Below are 16,357 nucleotides of genomic sequence, written 5' to 3'. Positions count from 1 at the left end.
TGAGCATCCTAAAGCACTCTTGCATTTAAGATATCTTTATATGTAAATTAAGCATTTACATAAAGTATGCTTCATGTAAGCCTCCATTGCTAAAATATATGCACCAAAGGTACATCCATAGAAGCTACACATCACAAATCTATAGATCCTAGGCCAGTGGTTCCCAAACTGTGTGCAGTGGCACCCTGGGGTGCCTTGGTGGACTTGCAGGGGTGCCCTGGGTTGGTGGTCCAGGACCAATTCAAGTTTTTTATGTCCATTATAATAGTCAAAATTGGACAAACAGCAGTGAATCCTGTCCATTACCACATAACTGATCCTAAGGATGAGATATAAAGAAACATTTCTGATCCTTTGGGGTGCCAGAATTCAAAAACTTTGGGAATCCCTACCATGCCATCCTTTAAGAACGTTTTATGTAATATTGGACTTTAAGTTGAATATTAGACCTACTACAGTATAAGGTCCTTCTGTATATTTTTTTCTTTTTCATGTACAAGAAATCTGCATTATGTCGTTAAAAGATCGTTGGTTTTTGGATTCTGAAATTGCACTTATGTATACTTGATGCATTTACCCAGATAGTCTGTGCAATATCATGTGGTTTTACTTATTTTGTATTTGCCCACTTTTCCCATGTATTTCATGGCCAAATCTGCATTGGGCCAGGCAAAATACACTTGGGTCTTATGTTCGTGACACTCCTCTGTTGATTTCAGGTGGCAAAGTTGTGGCCCAAGACTTGGTAACCCTTGTAAAACTGCAGCTTATTCAAAATGATACAAGACAAAATGGTGTATGTGCCCATTTTGCCCGCATTTTTGATTCACATGCTAGTAACACCCCTCTGTTGAGGTGTCCTGGACTTCCCTGGTAATGTATGATTGCCATCACCTGTGGAGAGCTAGGTAAAGGTGTTTCACCACAGGTGATGGCAATCATACATTACCAGGGAAGCACAGGAAAAGAGTATTTTCTCCCACACGGAGAGGTCAGGTAGGCAAGTATGCACCCCTCTGTTGATTTCAGGTGTCAAATTTGTGGCCCAAACCATACTTGCCTATCTGACCCTCTCCATGCGGGAGAAAATGCTCTGTTCCTGTGCTTCCCTGCCTGGTAATTACCTGTGGTGAAATACCTTTACCGCTAGCTCCCCACAGGTGCATACCTCCCAACATGACCCATGCCAGGAGGAACAAAGTACTCTGCTGCTGGATTTTCCTCTTAATATGATTGCCATCACCTGTTTTTGAACAGGGTAACTAATAAGAAGGGCATTTCTCCACAGGAGATGGCAATCAAAATTAAGAGGGAAGTCCAGGAGCAGAGCAATGTGTCCCTCCTGGAGAGGGTCATGTTGGGAGGTATACAGGTGCTGGCAATCATACATTACCAGGGAAGTCCAGGAACAGAGCATTTTCTCCCACATGCAGAGGGTCAGGTAGGCAACTTATGGCCCAAACTCATCAACCCTTGTAAAAGTGAATGTCCTGAAAAGCTGGAGCTCGAATAAGATGTGAATAAGAGACTGGCCGAATAAGAACTTCAGTCTCCTGCTGTACTGCTGGTTATTGGCCGCTGACTTCTCCGCTTCCAAACAGAAAGTGAAACCAAAAACCTGTAGGCAGAGAGCAGAGAGACTATGGAGGCGAGATCCCACGAGAGGATGTGCTGATGATGACGCAGCAGCGCTACTGGTCCCGCCCCCTCCCACTGCTTTGCGGTCTATCCGAGTCCGACTGGGGATTGGGGAAACACGACAACGTTAGCGGCGTGCTGCAGAGCATAGTCAGTGATAGCGGACCCATAGGAAGCCGCATCTTACCTACCAGCTATCACCGCTACTCTGAGCTGGCTAACCGGATGCCGTCCACGAACTCAGGAAGTGGCTGTGTGTGTTGAAGGACAGGCTAGTGGGCTAATAGAAACCAGTGTAGTGTTGGGTGGGTGGAACGTGTGCTGTTGTGTACACACACTGCGCAGGAAGAGGAAGCAAAAAGGAAGGCACTGTGTGCTGTCTTTAATGCACATGCTATTAACAGACCTGTAACATAGGAAAATTCTTGGCACATGGAATGGTAACTATACACATTTCTAACCCGCTGGATAAATTGACCGTATTCGTACCAATCAGGGTCGTAACTAGAACTTTGTAGGACCAATAACAACATTTTTAGGGGGCCCCCAAATAAAGTTTCTAACTGAGTAGCCCATGCAGTCACATATCACTGTGCCATGCCCAGTGTCGCACATGGTTAGTGTTCGTATTAAACAGACACAGAACGCTGAGACAGAGAGAATGGCAGGTGGGGCATTAAGACAGAGGCAAAGGTGGCATGAAGACAGAGTAGCAGTAAGGATGTATAGACAGTGACAAAGAAGGCATGTAGACCAATGCAGAGGCAGAAACTGGGCATGGAGACAGGTGAATGGGGATATGGAGACAGGCACCAGAAGCTGGGGGCCATAAAAGAGGAAAGGAACCCACTACACGCTTCAGTTGCACTTTGAGGATTAGACCACATTGAGGAGAGGGAAGGGTCGTGTGCTGAGGTTATATAGACACTGCTCGTGCTGCCAAGCCCAAACCACAAACATCCCCGGCCTCTTGCTGGAGATGTCTCCTCCCCAAACCTACGGTGAAGCTAAGGGCAGTGTAAAAGGGGCCGGGCGCTGACTGTATGGATTACTCACCGACATCACCGGGGCTGTGGCTGCAGACCACACCTTGGAGGAGAACGGGAGGACTGAATCACTGGGACAGCTGAGAGCTACTGCAACCAACAGCCGCAGCGGAGCTACCTCACGAGAAATGCCGGGTTGCTTGACCCAGGAATTTGGTCAGTGGTCTTTTCACACCGCAAACCAACCCTGGTTGACATGGCAATAACTCAGGTTGCTTACCCCGGCACCGGACAGCTTTGACGAGTTACATACTCGCTGGGCCATGGACTGCGTGTAGGGAGGGCGGGGGACTGTAGCAGAGGAACACCCAGCATTTTATGGGTGTCCACATAAAAACACTGGGCATACACACAGGGTGATTTCAGACCTTTTTCTAAGCGGTTTGACTAGATCGCTTAGAAATGGAGCAATGATCACTCTGTGTTGTATGCCGTGCAGAGATGGCGGTGCATTGTCCCGTGCATCGCTATCTCCTGCAGGGAAAGCACTCTCTTTCACTAGATCACAGGACTTTGCCTATAGAAATATATATATATTGTGCTCCACTCAGCACAAAATATCACGGAACACATGCGATATTTGCTGCACGATCTTGCTGAAATACGTCGCTTAGCTAAATAGCTGGGTCGCCACGTTTGCTTAAGTCAGTATCTCCTAGCATAGTTATATGAAGGCAAAGCAATTTTGACTAGGTCTTCTATCATTAGTTAGACAAAATTGCTTAGTTAAAAAATGTCCACTGCATCTAGCCAAAATTGCTTAGTCAATTGCTTAAACCATTCGCATGATGTAAAATGAAGAAACCAAAGCTAACAATGGCACTTTCTTTTGCAGGTACAGACATATTATTAGATCAGAATAATATGAAGCCACGGTTATAATACCAAACTTGAACAGCAATGGAAGATGTACCAGCACTATATGAAATCTTTCAAGGCGAGGTAAAAGATTTACGTCTCCTTAATATATTGCATTATGTATTACTCATTTTGAATCTGTAAATATGAATATAAGGGCAGCGCCAATGCTTACCCAATCTCAATGCCCTAAAGAGAACTAGAGGGGTTTCCCAACTTATCCCAAAAGAAATCTAATTGAAAACAAGAGAGTATTACAGTGCTTAGAAGTCTACTTTATAAATCAGATCTTCAGTGTGATACTTCTGCCATGTAAAACTAGTCCCTTATGGGGCCTACATATGGGGTGACTGTGCTGAGCGATTTGAGCAATGTAGATCACTCAGCACTGCACAGCGATGTGTGCTAAGGGATCTCTCAGGGCCAATGATCTCCGGTGAGAACACTGGCACTGAACGGCTATCTAACTGAATTGATCCTGCATGCAAGATCTTAATCGCCCAGTAATAGCAACATGCTGAGCTGCTGATAGCTAATGCCACTGCACATGGAGCAATGTGGGTCGTTTTCTAAGCGATCTAGTCAAATCGCTTACAAAATGGGCGGAAATTGTCCAGTGTGTAGGCCCCTTACACTCCATAAATGTAAGCCATGCAATATAGGTCTGTTAAAGGTAATGCCAGTATTTGAGATATAAGTGGTAAAACACCCTCTTACATAAACATGATATATGGGCTACAGTAGGCAAATAAACAGTTTAAGATATTTTAAAAATATAATTTAGTGATCCTGATCACTGTTCAGTAGAGTGGCCAATCCCGGGATTGGGATCGGGGGGATTCCGGGATTTGGCACCAAATTTGTCAGGATTTCAATCACAGGATTGGAGTATCCAATCCAGGAAATTCAGTATTAGACTGCGCTTGCGTAGTCTAATGCCAGGCAGCATCTAAGCACCCGCTCAAATGCTGCCTGGCTAATCCCGATGCCCGGCCTGCAGCTCTGTGCAGCGTGACTGTCAGAGGTCACACTGCGCAGGCCGCGTCACTCCCATCTGCCAACTTCCGCTGTCCTGGGCCACGAGCCTCACGCACCAGGCCGCCTGCTTTCAATGGCATCCCAGCTAAGTCGCACACCCCTGTCTCCTGCCCCGCTCTGGCCGCTGGGCTAGTAAGTGAGGGGCAGATTTTTTAAGCTCGGTGAAGTGATAAACTGTCTGGTTTTTATCACCGGCCAATCAGCTCTTACCTGTCATTTTTCAAACCAAGCCTGTAGCTTCACAGGTAGGAACTCATTGGTTGGTGATAAAAACCAGTTTATCACTTCTCCGAGTTTAATAAATCTACCCCTGAATGTGCGGTGTGGCCATTTTGGGGGATTTTAAAATCAGGAATGCCAATCCTGTGATTGAGCATTTTTCAATCCCAATTCCTGGGATGCTCCAGGATTGGCATCCATACCGTTCAGGGACCCCATACTGATATAGTATACACTCATTTCTTCTAGAAAGTTTTAACAGAACCATGGCTTTGTAACATTACTTTGGTTACCCATTTCTTAGAAACATAGAATTTGACGGCAGATAAGAACCACTTGGCCCATCTAGTCTGCCCCTTTTTTAAATATGTTACCTCCAACCATATTTGATCCTTTTTTTTTGTAAGGATATCAAAAGTTAATATCAAAAGTTCTTCTAAACAATAACATTGTCTATTTGTCCACAGGTTGCAAATGTGACAGATTATGGAGCATTTATTAAAATTCCAGGCTGCAGAAAGCAAGGTAAGCAAAGTTATGCTTTATAGCCATGGCCATTCCTATAATTGGTAATAATCTGTATGACTGCATACATAAAGTTTTCAGAATTGCAAGGAAGTCGGACACTTTGGGGTACATTTAATACATTGGGAGTTTTTAGGAGTGACAGATGTTGCCCATAGCAACCAATCTGATTCTACTTGTCATTTATCTAGCACCTTCTAGCCATGGATAATGGCTAGAATCTGATTAGTTGCTATGGGCAACGTCTCTCACACTTTAGTAAATGTACCCCTCTGCCTCCTTTTAAACAAATATGAATTCAGAATAATTTGCATTTACACAACTGCATTGCCCCAGTCTATCTGCTGAGAAAGCACCATGACTATTAGCGTATATTTGTACTAGTGCTCTATTTGAGAACTTCAAGTATGCTCCATTCTAATTAGCCCACTCTTTCTGAATGCAAGTGCCCAGTTGCCACTCTGTTATAGCCATACAGCCACAAGTGGAGATATGAATAAGATACGTATGACTGTGAAACAACGTAGCTGCTAAGAAGCTCCTCTGCTCAAACACAGGGTATAATCCAGGATGGATTGCTGATTTGAGAAAATGCAAATCGAACCATTATCGTCAAACTGCTCAGGCTGAAACTGCGTATTAAACTGCAACCACAGTTTTACTGACAGGAAGCTGGCAAAACATTCTGGAAGTGGTTGGAAAGACGCAGGATTGCCAAGGCATTTTTAGGGAGGACCTCTGACGTAAGCGCTGAATATTTTGAGCCTGTCTTTTTCGCAGATTAGTAGAAGCCTCTAATTTACTCAGTGTTAAGGTCTTACCTATTGCGAATGCATAGTGATTTGCAAATTTGCGCTGGGCATTTTTCTTTTATACTGAGTGCCAGCTATTTGCTCGCAGTCCACTGCGTTTCCTCTATTTATTGATCCAACCTGCATTAGCCTCTCAGTACAATATATCACAGATACCATCCGCATGCAACTCTGAATCAGCCCATTTAAATTTTTTTCTTCTCTCTCTCTCTCTCTCTCTCTCTCTCTCTCTCTCTCTCTCTCTCTCTCTCTCTCTCTCTCTCTCTCTCTCTTTACAAGGCCTTGTACATAAGACACACATGTCATCCTCCCATGTTGACCGGCCTTCAGAAGTGGTTGATGTTGGCGAGAGAGTGTGGGTGAAGGTCATCAGTCGTGAGGTACAAACAAGATCTGGTCATATATTTTTACATAAAGGATTGATTGGAAATAATCGATAACAACAACATCTGCGAATATTCTTCCTTAAGGTCCATACACTATGTATGAACAGCGATGATCACGTTCATCACTGGGGGGAAAGCCGCTCAGTGCATACACACTGAGCAGCTTTCCCCCTGCCCGGCGCAGTCAACACGAGGGCGGACCGCTTTGCATAGCGCAACGATATGCAAATCCGTCCTCAAAGCCGCTCATCTGCTGGTATTACGAGCAGATGAACAGCTTTCCCGATGATGATGCGGGAGTGCGCAGCAGCACTCACCGCCGGGGCATGCACACTCGGCGGCTTTGAGCTGGAAGCTGCTCAAACTTGCTGTTTTGAGCGACTTTGAGCTCAAAGTCGCCCAGTGTGTGTATGGGCCTTTAGAGACCTCTCCAGGGTAATGCAGTATGCTCCAGTGGATAGAAGAGAAAATGGGATTTTTGTACATTTGCAACATCTTTTTTTGTAGTCTGTTGGGGGCACTGGGACTCCTCTGCTCTTTGGTTTTGTTTCTTTCTCATATCCTTCAGATTGTGGTTCTCATTGGAGGCCATTGTTCTCTGCTCTCCCATTAGTTACCTTTGGTTTTAACCTTTTGAGGCTTTGTAAGGAAAATGCTAAACTCCTAGGCAGCAACTGGGGTGTAGAGGGGAGGACCTTGAACGTTTTAAGTTTATCTAGATACACACCAGAAAGATTTGAGCCTCATTCTGATTACGCAATTGCACTGGACATATAATACTCCATTATCTTTCAGATAAAAAAATTTTTGTCTGTCCCAAATATCATTTTCATGCATAAATATGATATAAACATGCTTGCACATTGACAAATAACAGGAACTGCAAACACTGTTCAAATCTGCAAGAAATCGGTACAACATATCTTAGAAGGTGCAGTTATATGATCTAATGTCTTCCAATGGACTAGGGAAAAGGATTTGAAATAAGTATAAAAATTCAGTTTAGTCAGAAATCAAAGAAAATTATTTCTTTTATTTTTTAGTTACTTTTAATGTTTAATGGAAAGCTATTCGCTACCAGTCTCTCGCACGCACACACACACGTCTTCTAATGTACAAAAACACTTGAAATAAACACATTGCACGCACACTTTTTTTTAATATGAAATTAAGCAGAATATGGCAGTAAGACAGTATACGGTCATTAGATCGCCACTATTAAGGTCGACAGGCCTTAGCTCGACATGTGAAAAAGGTGGACATGCCTAAGGTCGGCAGGATCAAAAGGTCGACACAAGCCTTTGGTTGACAATGGGAAGGTCAACAATCAAAAGGTCAACGTGAGTTTTTCAGGGTTATTTTGAGCCAACGTGTGCCAACAAGCAGTGTTTCATACCCTGCCATTCACTAGAGTGTGGAGGGAGAATAGATGTGTGCCAATCCCGAAGCCTAGCACTTTTTCTGTGCCCATGTCGACTGTGTTGACATTTGGGACAAAAAAAATTGAAAAACCCATGTTGACCATTTGACTGTCGACCTAATGCTTGTGTCATCCTTCTGACCCTGTCGAGCATAGACATGTCAACATTTTCATGTGTCAACCTAAGGCCTGTCGACCCAATGACCCATTCCCAGTAAGACACCGCTGCTAAGGCATTGCTGCATAATTCAGAAGGGGAGGATATGGCTTTACAGGAACAGCAGGTTGGGGTGCACTAGCTAAGGAAGTGGGCGCACAACAGGTCAGGTCGGCAGCTGTCCAGAGAAAATCACCTTCATTCTTTCCAAATAGCTGAAGGTAAGACTCCAGTTCCATTATAGGTGTGGTGCAGTTTTATGGCTTTTTGCAAACCATTTCCATAATGCTGTACATAGGGGGTGAAAAGCGTACACATTAAACAGTATTTAGCAATGCTTAAACAACAACAAATAGATTACTCCACAATACACATTCTAGCCTGGCCAATCTACAGAACGTAATTACCAAATCCAGCCATTGACGTGTTAGTAAGCACCTGTGATAAGTAGCTACTAATTGTAAGCAATAGGTGGCAGCACTACAATTGGCAATAGAAGAAAGCAAGGTTCTGATGGCTTTTATTCATATTCCAGATAAGAGATGGAAAGGAAAAAATCTCCTTATCCATGAAAGTCGTGAATCAAGGAACCGGGAAAGATCTGGACTCAAACAATGTGATTTTGGAGTAAGTGATGTTCATTATCTTGCCATTCCACTTCGAACATTAGAAATGCAGTCTGCTGACATTACATTTATAATGGGGAATGTAATAGTCTAGGTGCTGCAAACATTGGTGGGTTCTTAGCTTGTTTTACTTTTTAAAAGATTGCTATTAAAAACATTGTGTAACTTGCTGGGTACCTGCCATTGCCTGCAGTTTGCAGGCCATTACATTTACCCCATCATACACTGACTTGTCCTTCTGTTAGGCAGGATGACCGGAAAAGACGTCAATTCACGGACTACAGCAAGCAGAAGATTATATTGGAAGCCGTGCTGAATACTGTGTGTAAGAAGTGCGGTTGTAAAGGTTGGTTCTTCAAGTACATGTCTCAGTTGTTATTCTTTTATATATTGCACCACAATTCCATGGTGGGAAATACTGACCTGATTGTTTTTTTACTTTACTTAAGAGTTAATGACTAAAGCTGTCCACACATCTACAGATTTATTGACAGATCTGGCTGGTTGGAACAAAAACCTGGTAATATCTGAATGACAGTTTGGCCGTTTTCCAGCATTTTGAAGCAAATGGTCATTTGCTCTCATCCAATACCAGGTTTTGTTCCAATAATCCCGATCGGGCAATACATCTGTAGATGTATAGCCATCTTTAGGGGTATATTTACTAAAATGCAGGTTCACAAAATTGAAGCGGTTACCCATAGCAACCAATAACATTCTAGCTATCATTTTCTAGAAGGAACTAGATAAATGAGAAGTAGAATCTGATTGGTTGCTATGGGCAACATCAGCATTTCTATAAGCTCTTTAGTAAATCTAACCCTTAGACCGGGCAATTTGAGAGCACATTATAAAAACTGATTATAGATCAATACAGGTAAGGGATTCCCACACCAAGATAAAGGTTTACCCTTTGTAGTCTCAGGAGGGATCAAAAGTGTCCACATCTATTGGAAATCAGGTAAGTAGAAAAATAGAAATCCAGTTCAAAAGGATTCACTTGTCCTTCCACAAGAAACAAATCCATTCCTAGTCTAGTATCATGTAGCTATATAGGGAGTATATCCAAGTCTCGTCTTAATAGTTAGAAAGTGCCCTGTGTCAGAGCTAAATGGAGCAAAATATCAGAGTCTATAAAATACAGTAAAGTGTATTAAAAAAAAGACATAGTGATGTGAAAAAAAGATTAAATCCAGTCTGTGTGTGTTTTTTATCTAATGTAATATATTCCTGATCTTGGGATTCAATAATCCAAACATAGCATACATGGGCATATTTATAATGTGGCAGTATGAGGGGCCCACAATCGCACACTGCCCACATTTTGTTTTTAATACTTACCCTCCGCAGTCCAGCACTGGATATTTCCAGTAAAATGGCTGTCGCGCCATTTTACCGGAGATTTGCACATGCGCAGTAGGCTCTGTTGAATGTTAGATCAGGTGAGATTCCCTTCTTTGTCACTAGATCCATATAGCGGGAGTTGTGTACTGTATTTCTAGCTACAATGCCATCTCCCTTACAGATGTGTGGTCATACGCCATGTGGCTCGAGATGCCCTGCATGAGTGAGCAATGTTTTCTCTACATTTGTGTCTGATTTGCTCCGCAGACGCAGATAAGCACCACTCAGTCTGTACCAGAGACTGTGCATCTGGCACACGGGGAAGGGCTGTTTAGCACATCTGCAGCAATAGGGGGTTATACTGGTTGATTTGCAAGGCTGCAAATTTGCACCCTTGCCAGTCCACCAAACCCAACCATGCCAATGGTTGGCTGGTGCCACCCGTTTGCAAACACGATTCGCATGCAAGGGCATGCAAATGGATGTTACACAGTAACATCCATTCGCAGGCCAGGGGGAACTTCCCACATCTTTTGATGGTCGCCGACCATCGAAAGATGTGGAAGGTGCACGCATATGTAAGGTTGCTCTGAGCAACCATACAGTGGGGATCGAAAGTTTGGGCACCCCAGGCAAAAAATAATTTTAATCTCCAAAAGGCATGAAATTACAGATTAGACATTCTTATAACATGTCAAAAAATTTTGATTTTATTTCCATCATTTTCAAAATAGCCAAAAACAAAAAATGGCGTCTGCAAAAGTTTAGGCACCCTGCAGAGTTTATAGCATGCACCACCCCCTTTGAACAGCTGAGTGACACTGAGTGAGTGACAGTGTCATGGTCAATCATCGTCTGAAAAGACCAGGTGATGTCAATCTCGAGAGCTACCAACAGTTCACATTTTCCAGACAACCTAGCTGCTGCACAGCTGCATTCATTAATCACTGACACATTTTACAAGATACACAGATGGAGCTTTAGCTCACTTGTGATTCTGTGAGGAGACCTGCAAAACATGCACTGTTGGTAGCTCTCGAGGACTAGGGTTGGCTACCCCAGCTCTAAGCAGTTGTGTAGAACACTGAAACTGAGAATAGTTGACACTCACAAAGTAGGAGAAGGCTATAAGGAGATAGCAAAGCATTATCAGATGCCCATATCCTTTGTTCGGAATGTAATTAAGAAATGGCATGGTCATTGGTAACAGTGCAAGTTAAAGCAAGATCTGGAAGACCAAGAAAAATATCAGACCGAACTGCTCGCAGGATTGTGAGAAAAGTAAGTCAAAATCCACGTTTGACTGCACGATCCCTCCAGGAAGATATGGCAGACACTGGAGTTGTGGTACACTATTCCACTATAAAGAGATACAAATATGGTCTTCATGGAAGATTCATCAGAAGAAAACCTCTTCTATGTCCTCACCACAAAAATCAGCGTTTGAAGTTTGCAAATGAACATATAGACAAGCCTGATGCATTTTGGAATCAATTTCTGTGGACCAATGAGGTTAAAATATAACTTTTTGGCCGGAATGAGCAAAGGTACGTTTGGAGAAGGAAGGGCACAGAATTTAATGAAAAGAACCTCTGTCCAACAGTTAAGCATGGGGGTGGATCAATCATGCTTTTGGGTTTGTATTGCAGCCAGTGGCGCTGGGAACATTTCATGAGTAGAAGGCAAAATGGATTCAATAAGATTCCAGCAAATGTTGGACGCTAACTTGATGCCATCTGTGAAAAAGCTGAAGTTAAAGAGAGGCTGGCTTCTACAAATGGATAATGATCCTAAACACACCTCAAAATCCACGGTGGATTACATCAAGAGGTGTAAACCTTCACAATCTCCTGACCTCAACATAATTGAAAATCTATGGATAGACCTTAATAGAGCAGTGCGTCACAGACAGCCCAGGAATCTCAAAGAACTGGAAGACTTTTGTAAGGAAGAATGGGCGAAGGTACCTGAAACAAAAATTGAAAGACTCTTAGCTGGCTACAAAAAGCATTTACAAGCTGTGATACTTGCCAAAGGGGGCAGTACAAGGTATTAACTCTGCCGGGTGCCCAAACTTTTGCAGACACCATTTTTTTGTTTTCTGTTATTTTGAACATGTTATAAGAATGTCTAATCTGTTATTTTATGCCTTTTGGAGATTTTTCCATCTTTCCTTGGCTTCTTTTTGCACATTAAAATAAAATTTTGCCTGGGTTGCCCAAACTTTCGATCCCCACTGTACATATGCGTGCACATTCAGGGGGAATTGGACGGGCAGCTGCCATCTGGTGATGTCAGCTGCCCGCCCCCCGCAAGTCTGTCATGCCCAGCATTTTCATGGGAATGCCCATGAAATGCTGGGCATTCCCATATGCTAATGGTGCTGCCTGGTGCCCCATGCCTCTCTCCGCCCCCCCACTATGATTCTGTTCACCGTGGGTGCATGCACCCTGCCTATGCACATGCGCAGAAATGTGAATGCACACTAACAAAACATCATCCTCTGTGCTAACGTAAACAAACCTGAATAAGGCCCATATTGTATGAGGACATCTAGTATACTAGTAAGCCTGCTCAAGGCAAATGCTTCCAAAGTTAGTAGATGTAGTTTCACTTGCTGCCAACAGATGGCAGTGTTTCAGAGTCACATGGACACATTCTATAAATGATACCAGTATGGTATAAAGTACTGTAAATGTAGGGCAACATATAGGCAGATTATTCCTATTTTATAGCTACAGCTACACAAAAATATTCCTAAAAATAGAATTTTCTCAGGATTTGAATTTGATGAGATATTTATGTTCATAACAAAACAATTGCCTAGCTACATTATTGCACTGGTTATTGCAGGTCACTTTGCTCAAGACTGTTATGTTCAGCCTGGAGGAACAAAATACAGTTTGTTACCAGAGGAGGATGAAGATGATGAGGGTGGTGATCGCAGGAAGAGTGACAGTCCTGCTAAGAAAAAAAAGAAGGTAATATATTGTACAGATAACCCATTGTAGTAACACAGAGGTTTGGGTAGGTGTGGAGCATTTATCAGTAATAATTGGAGTAAAACATTCACTGTGCTGTTTGTGAGCAGCACATAGTACAATAATAAAGAACTGAAGCGAAGCTGCGCAGCTCACTTTATGGCACCTGTGGTCACAACAGCAACACAGATCTGATGACCGTCAGCCCTCCCGTTGCACTGGTCACAGTTTCCTGGGTCTGGTAAGTGTAATCAGATGCAGATTGGAAAACCTCTTCCCTCTAGAGGTGTGTACACATGGCACAAATTTTCACTAAGCTTATGTCTAAGCTATTTTGACTAGATGCACTGGCAATTTTGTCTATATTTATTATGATAGTCTGTGATCTAGTTAAAATTGCCTTGCCTGCACAGTCTAGTTTGCTAGGCAATTATGACTTAGTGGTTTGGTGCATCAGGATTGGCTGCATGTTTAAAACCATGTGATTTTGGCTAACCTTCTAGGAGACTTTGAACAGTCAAAATCACGTGCCGAAATCCCATCGTGTGTACACCCTTACCTTCAATCCGGGAGACTGCTGGGTGTCTGATCACTCTTGTATTACAACAGCAGCTCTACTCTTTTTATGTTTACTGCCATTTTCCAGATGCTACTTTGTGACACTGCAACAATATAAATAAACAGTTCCTCAGTGTGTCCTGTCAGTTAAGTCGTAGACTTTCCAAAATGTTCCTAGAGCACCCACCCTTTGGGTGCTGGACAGTTAGTGCAACTAGACAATAAAAATTTGGAGTGCCACCACCATTACATCATGAGCAAATATTTACAAAACGAATAGATGGATTCTAAAAAGATTAGTGGCGTACCTATCCTTCCTGTTCTGAAGTTAGTATACTTATGTTGGGTTGATATAATTACTAACGAGCAGAGTTCAGTCACCAGAACCCTAACTGGGTGTGTTGGCCATGCTTGGGTTATTCAGTTTGGGAGGGTCTAGTACTCTCAAACAGGGTTTCCTTTGTGAAGGAAGGAGGTGTAGTCTGAAGGGAGCAGCACGCTTTCTAGGAGAGGGACTGTGACCCTGTGCCACTGTAAACCTCATCCTCCAGTGCCTCCACTTGAGCCAATATTAGTATTATTATTATTATTATTATATGGACTATACATGGGGATAAAATTGACAATAGGATACCAAATTACAGTGTGTGTGTGTGTGTGTGTGTGTGTGTGTGTGTGTGTGTGTGTCCTATAGAGGACAAAGGGAAAAGGGCTCTGCTCATACAAGTTTAAAAGCTGTAGGATACAATATGCATTCATATTCTGTCAAAAGTATGTGTGCATTCATACCATAGTGTATAAAGCCTGTTATGAGTTCTGACCTTACGCCTACAATAATGTCACTACAATGTCAGCAGCATGGAAACTTCAGTCATTTTATTTACATTTTTTAATGTAAAAAATAAATGGCAATGCTGTGGCAGTGACTGCGTGTTACAACTCACCACATGCACACAAGCTTTTCTTTTGTCTTTCTCCTAAAACTGAGCCAAGTCCTTTTTCATTTCACTTATTTGTGATACACAGAAGCCATGTTAACTCTCTGACCTTACTGTAAGAATTTTTAAGCATCTTGTAGTGTTTTTTTTTTTCAAAGTTTTAGTTCTCATAACGGCATCATCCGGTCTTCTTTCTTGTTTTCACAACAGGAAAAAGAGAAGAAGAGAAAAGCACACCGGAAAGACAAAGAGGATTCATCTGACTCCGACAACTCCTCAAGCTCCAGTTCTAGTAGTTCAGAATCTGAGCCCTCCAAAAAGAAAAGACGCCATGCTGAGAAGAACAAAAAGAGCTCCAAGAAAAAGAAGAAAAAACCCAAGAAGCACAAACACAGGGAATGAGCAAAGAGGCCACTGTCACAAGTTATGGCCTGCTGAGCGTGAGACTGCTTTTTATGTCCTTTCCAGAGCAGCAGGAAGCCACTTCTCCAGCAACGTAGTTACAGATGGTTATATGGCATTTACGCTCTTCAGTTCTTCTAGTGCGGGCCCAGTGTGGGCTTAAGGCTGCATTCTCATATTAAAAACGGATTGTTAAAATGAAAAGTCCGATCTATATTTGGTTCTTACCAAGCACACCCTTTCTGTGTAAATGAATCTGCCCAATGCTTGACATGTTTTTCCAAAAGTTACAGGTGTGTCCGCACTGATCCTGCATTCTATTTGCGGCAACCACAACTCATTTTCTGCAAATATCCTGTCCGTGGGTGTGTGTGCAGGTACCTGCAATCTAAAGGATCAGGTGAAGGGGTCACTGCTTGCTGAGGCAAGACACAATCACGATGCAGTAGCTTGTGGGTAAAATCAGCACAACTACATTTGTATGTACATGAATATAGGGTCAGGCATGGTTATTTTCTTCAAAAACATGGAGTAACATTCTATCAGGTTGTACCCTCCCAACCAACTATGGTACTCTCTGATACCTGTCATTTTTACAAACTAAACTGCATATTGTACCTTGTGGCCCTTAGTTTTCGGCAGAGCTGTGCACAATACAGTAGCTGTAGTCCCACCATCTGAATATAACTTGTATGTAATGCTATTCCTTTATTACTGGAAAAAGATTTCTGAAAGTTATTGTTGGACAAACTGGTAGAATCAATGGTATGTAGTGGACAGTTAACATGTATGTTAACACTCACAATGCTTACAAGCTATAACAGATTACACCCAATGATGTCACTCAGCCTAGAACAGTAGTTCCCAACCCTGGTCCTGAAGTACCCCCAACAGTACACATTTTCCAGGTCACCCGGCAGGTGCACAGCTTATTCAGGCACATTTGAAAAGATCCACAGGTGGCGCTAATTATTTCACATGTTATTCTGTGTGGAGACCTGGAAAATGTGTACTGTTGGGGGTACTTGAGGACCAGGGTTGGGAACCACTGGCCTAGAAGATAGTTCTGCATTGTTTGTATGAAGTTTTGAATAACACTTTGAGCATTTTAAAAGATCACCTGATTATGTATTTGGAAACTGACTTCTGTAATAGAACTGCATCAGGCCTTCAGTAATGTCTAATGCAGGCATTTCCAAACTATGGCCCTCCTACTGTTGTAATACTACAAGTCCCATCATGCCTTGCCACAGTTTTGCTATTAGGGAAAGCAAAAACTATGACAAGGCATGATGGGATATGTAGTTTTGCAACAGCTGAGGGGCCACAGCTTGGACATGCCTGGTCTAATGGGAAGTGCATTTTACCACCTTCCTCTAAAAATGGCCATACACTACAGGTACTTCTCT

At 42.7% G+C, this 16,357-nt stretch overlaps 1 protein-coding gene across 1 annotated transcript; it reads left to right on the top strand.

Annotated features, from left to right (window-relative positions):
• The first annotated feature begins 1,714 nt into the window (after positions 1–1,714).
• Positions 1,715–15,152, top strand: ZCCHC17 (zinc finger CCHC-type containing 17). Its single transcript, XM_083173381.1, has 8 exons — positions 1,715–2,078; positions 3,520–3,626; positions 5,267–5,324; positions 6,416–6,516; positions 8,635–8,726; positions 8,971–9,071; positions 12,923–13,050; positions 14,757–15,152. The coding sequence occupies exons 2-8, from the start codon at positions 3,585–3,587 to the stop codon at positions 14,946–14,948; spliced, it is 714 nt and encodes a 237-aa protein (XP_083029507.1). The 5' UTR covers positions 1,715–2,078; positions 3,520–3,584; the 3' UTR covers positions 14,949–15,152.
• Positions 15,153–16,357: the final 1,205 nt, after the last annotated feature.

This window comes from Crinia signifera, chromosome 2 (genome assembly GCF_055691185.1).
Source record: "Crinia signifera chromosome 2, ASM5569118v1, whole genome shotgun sequence".
NCBI lineage: Eukaryota > Metazoa > Chordata > Amphibia > Anura > Myobatrachidae > Crinia > Crinia signifera.
This window is presented reverse-complemented; position numbering and strand designations above follow the sequence as displayed.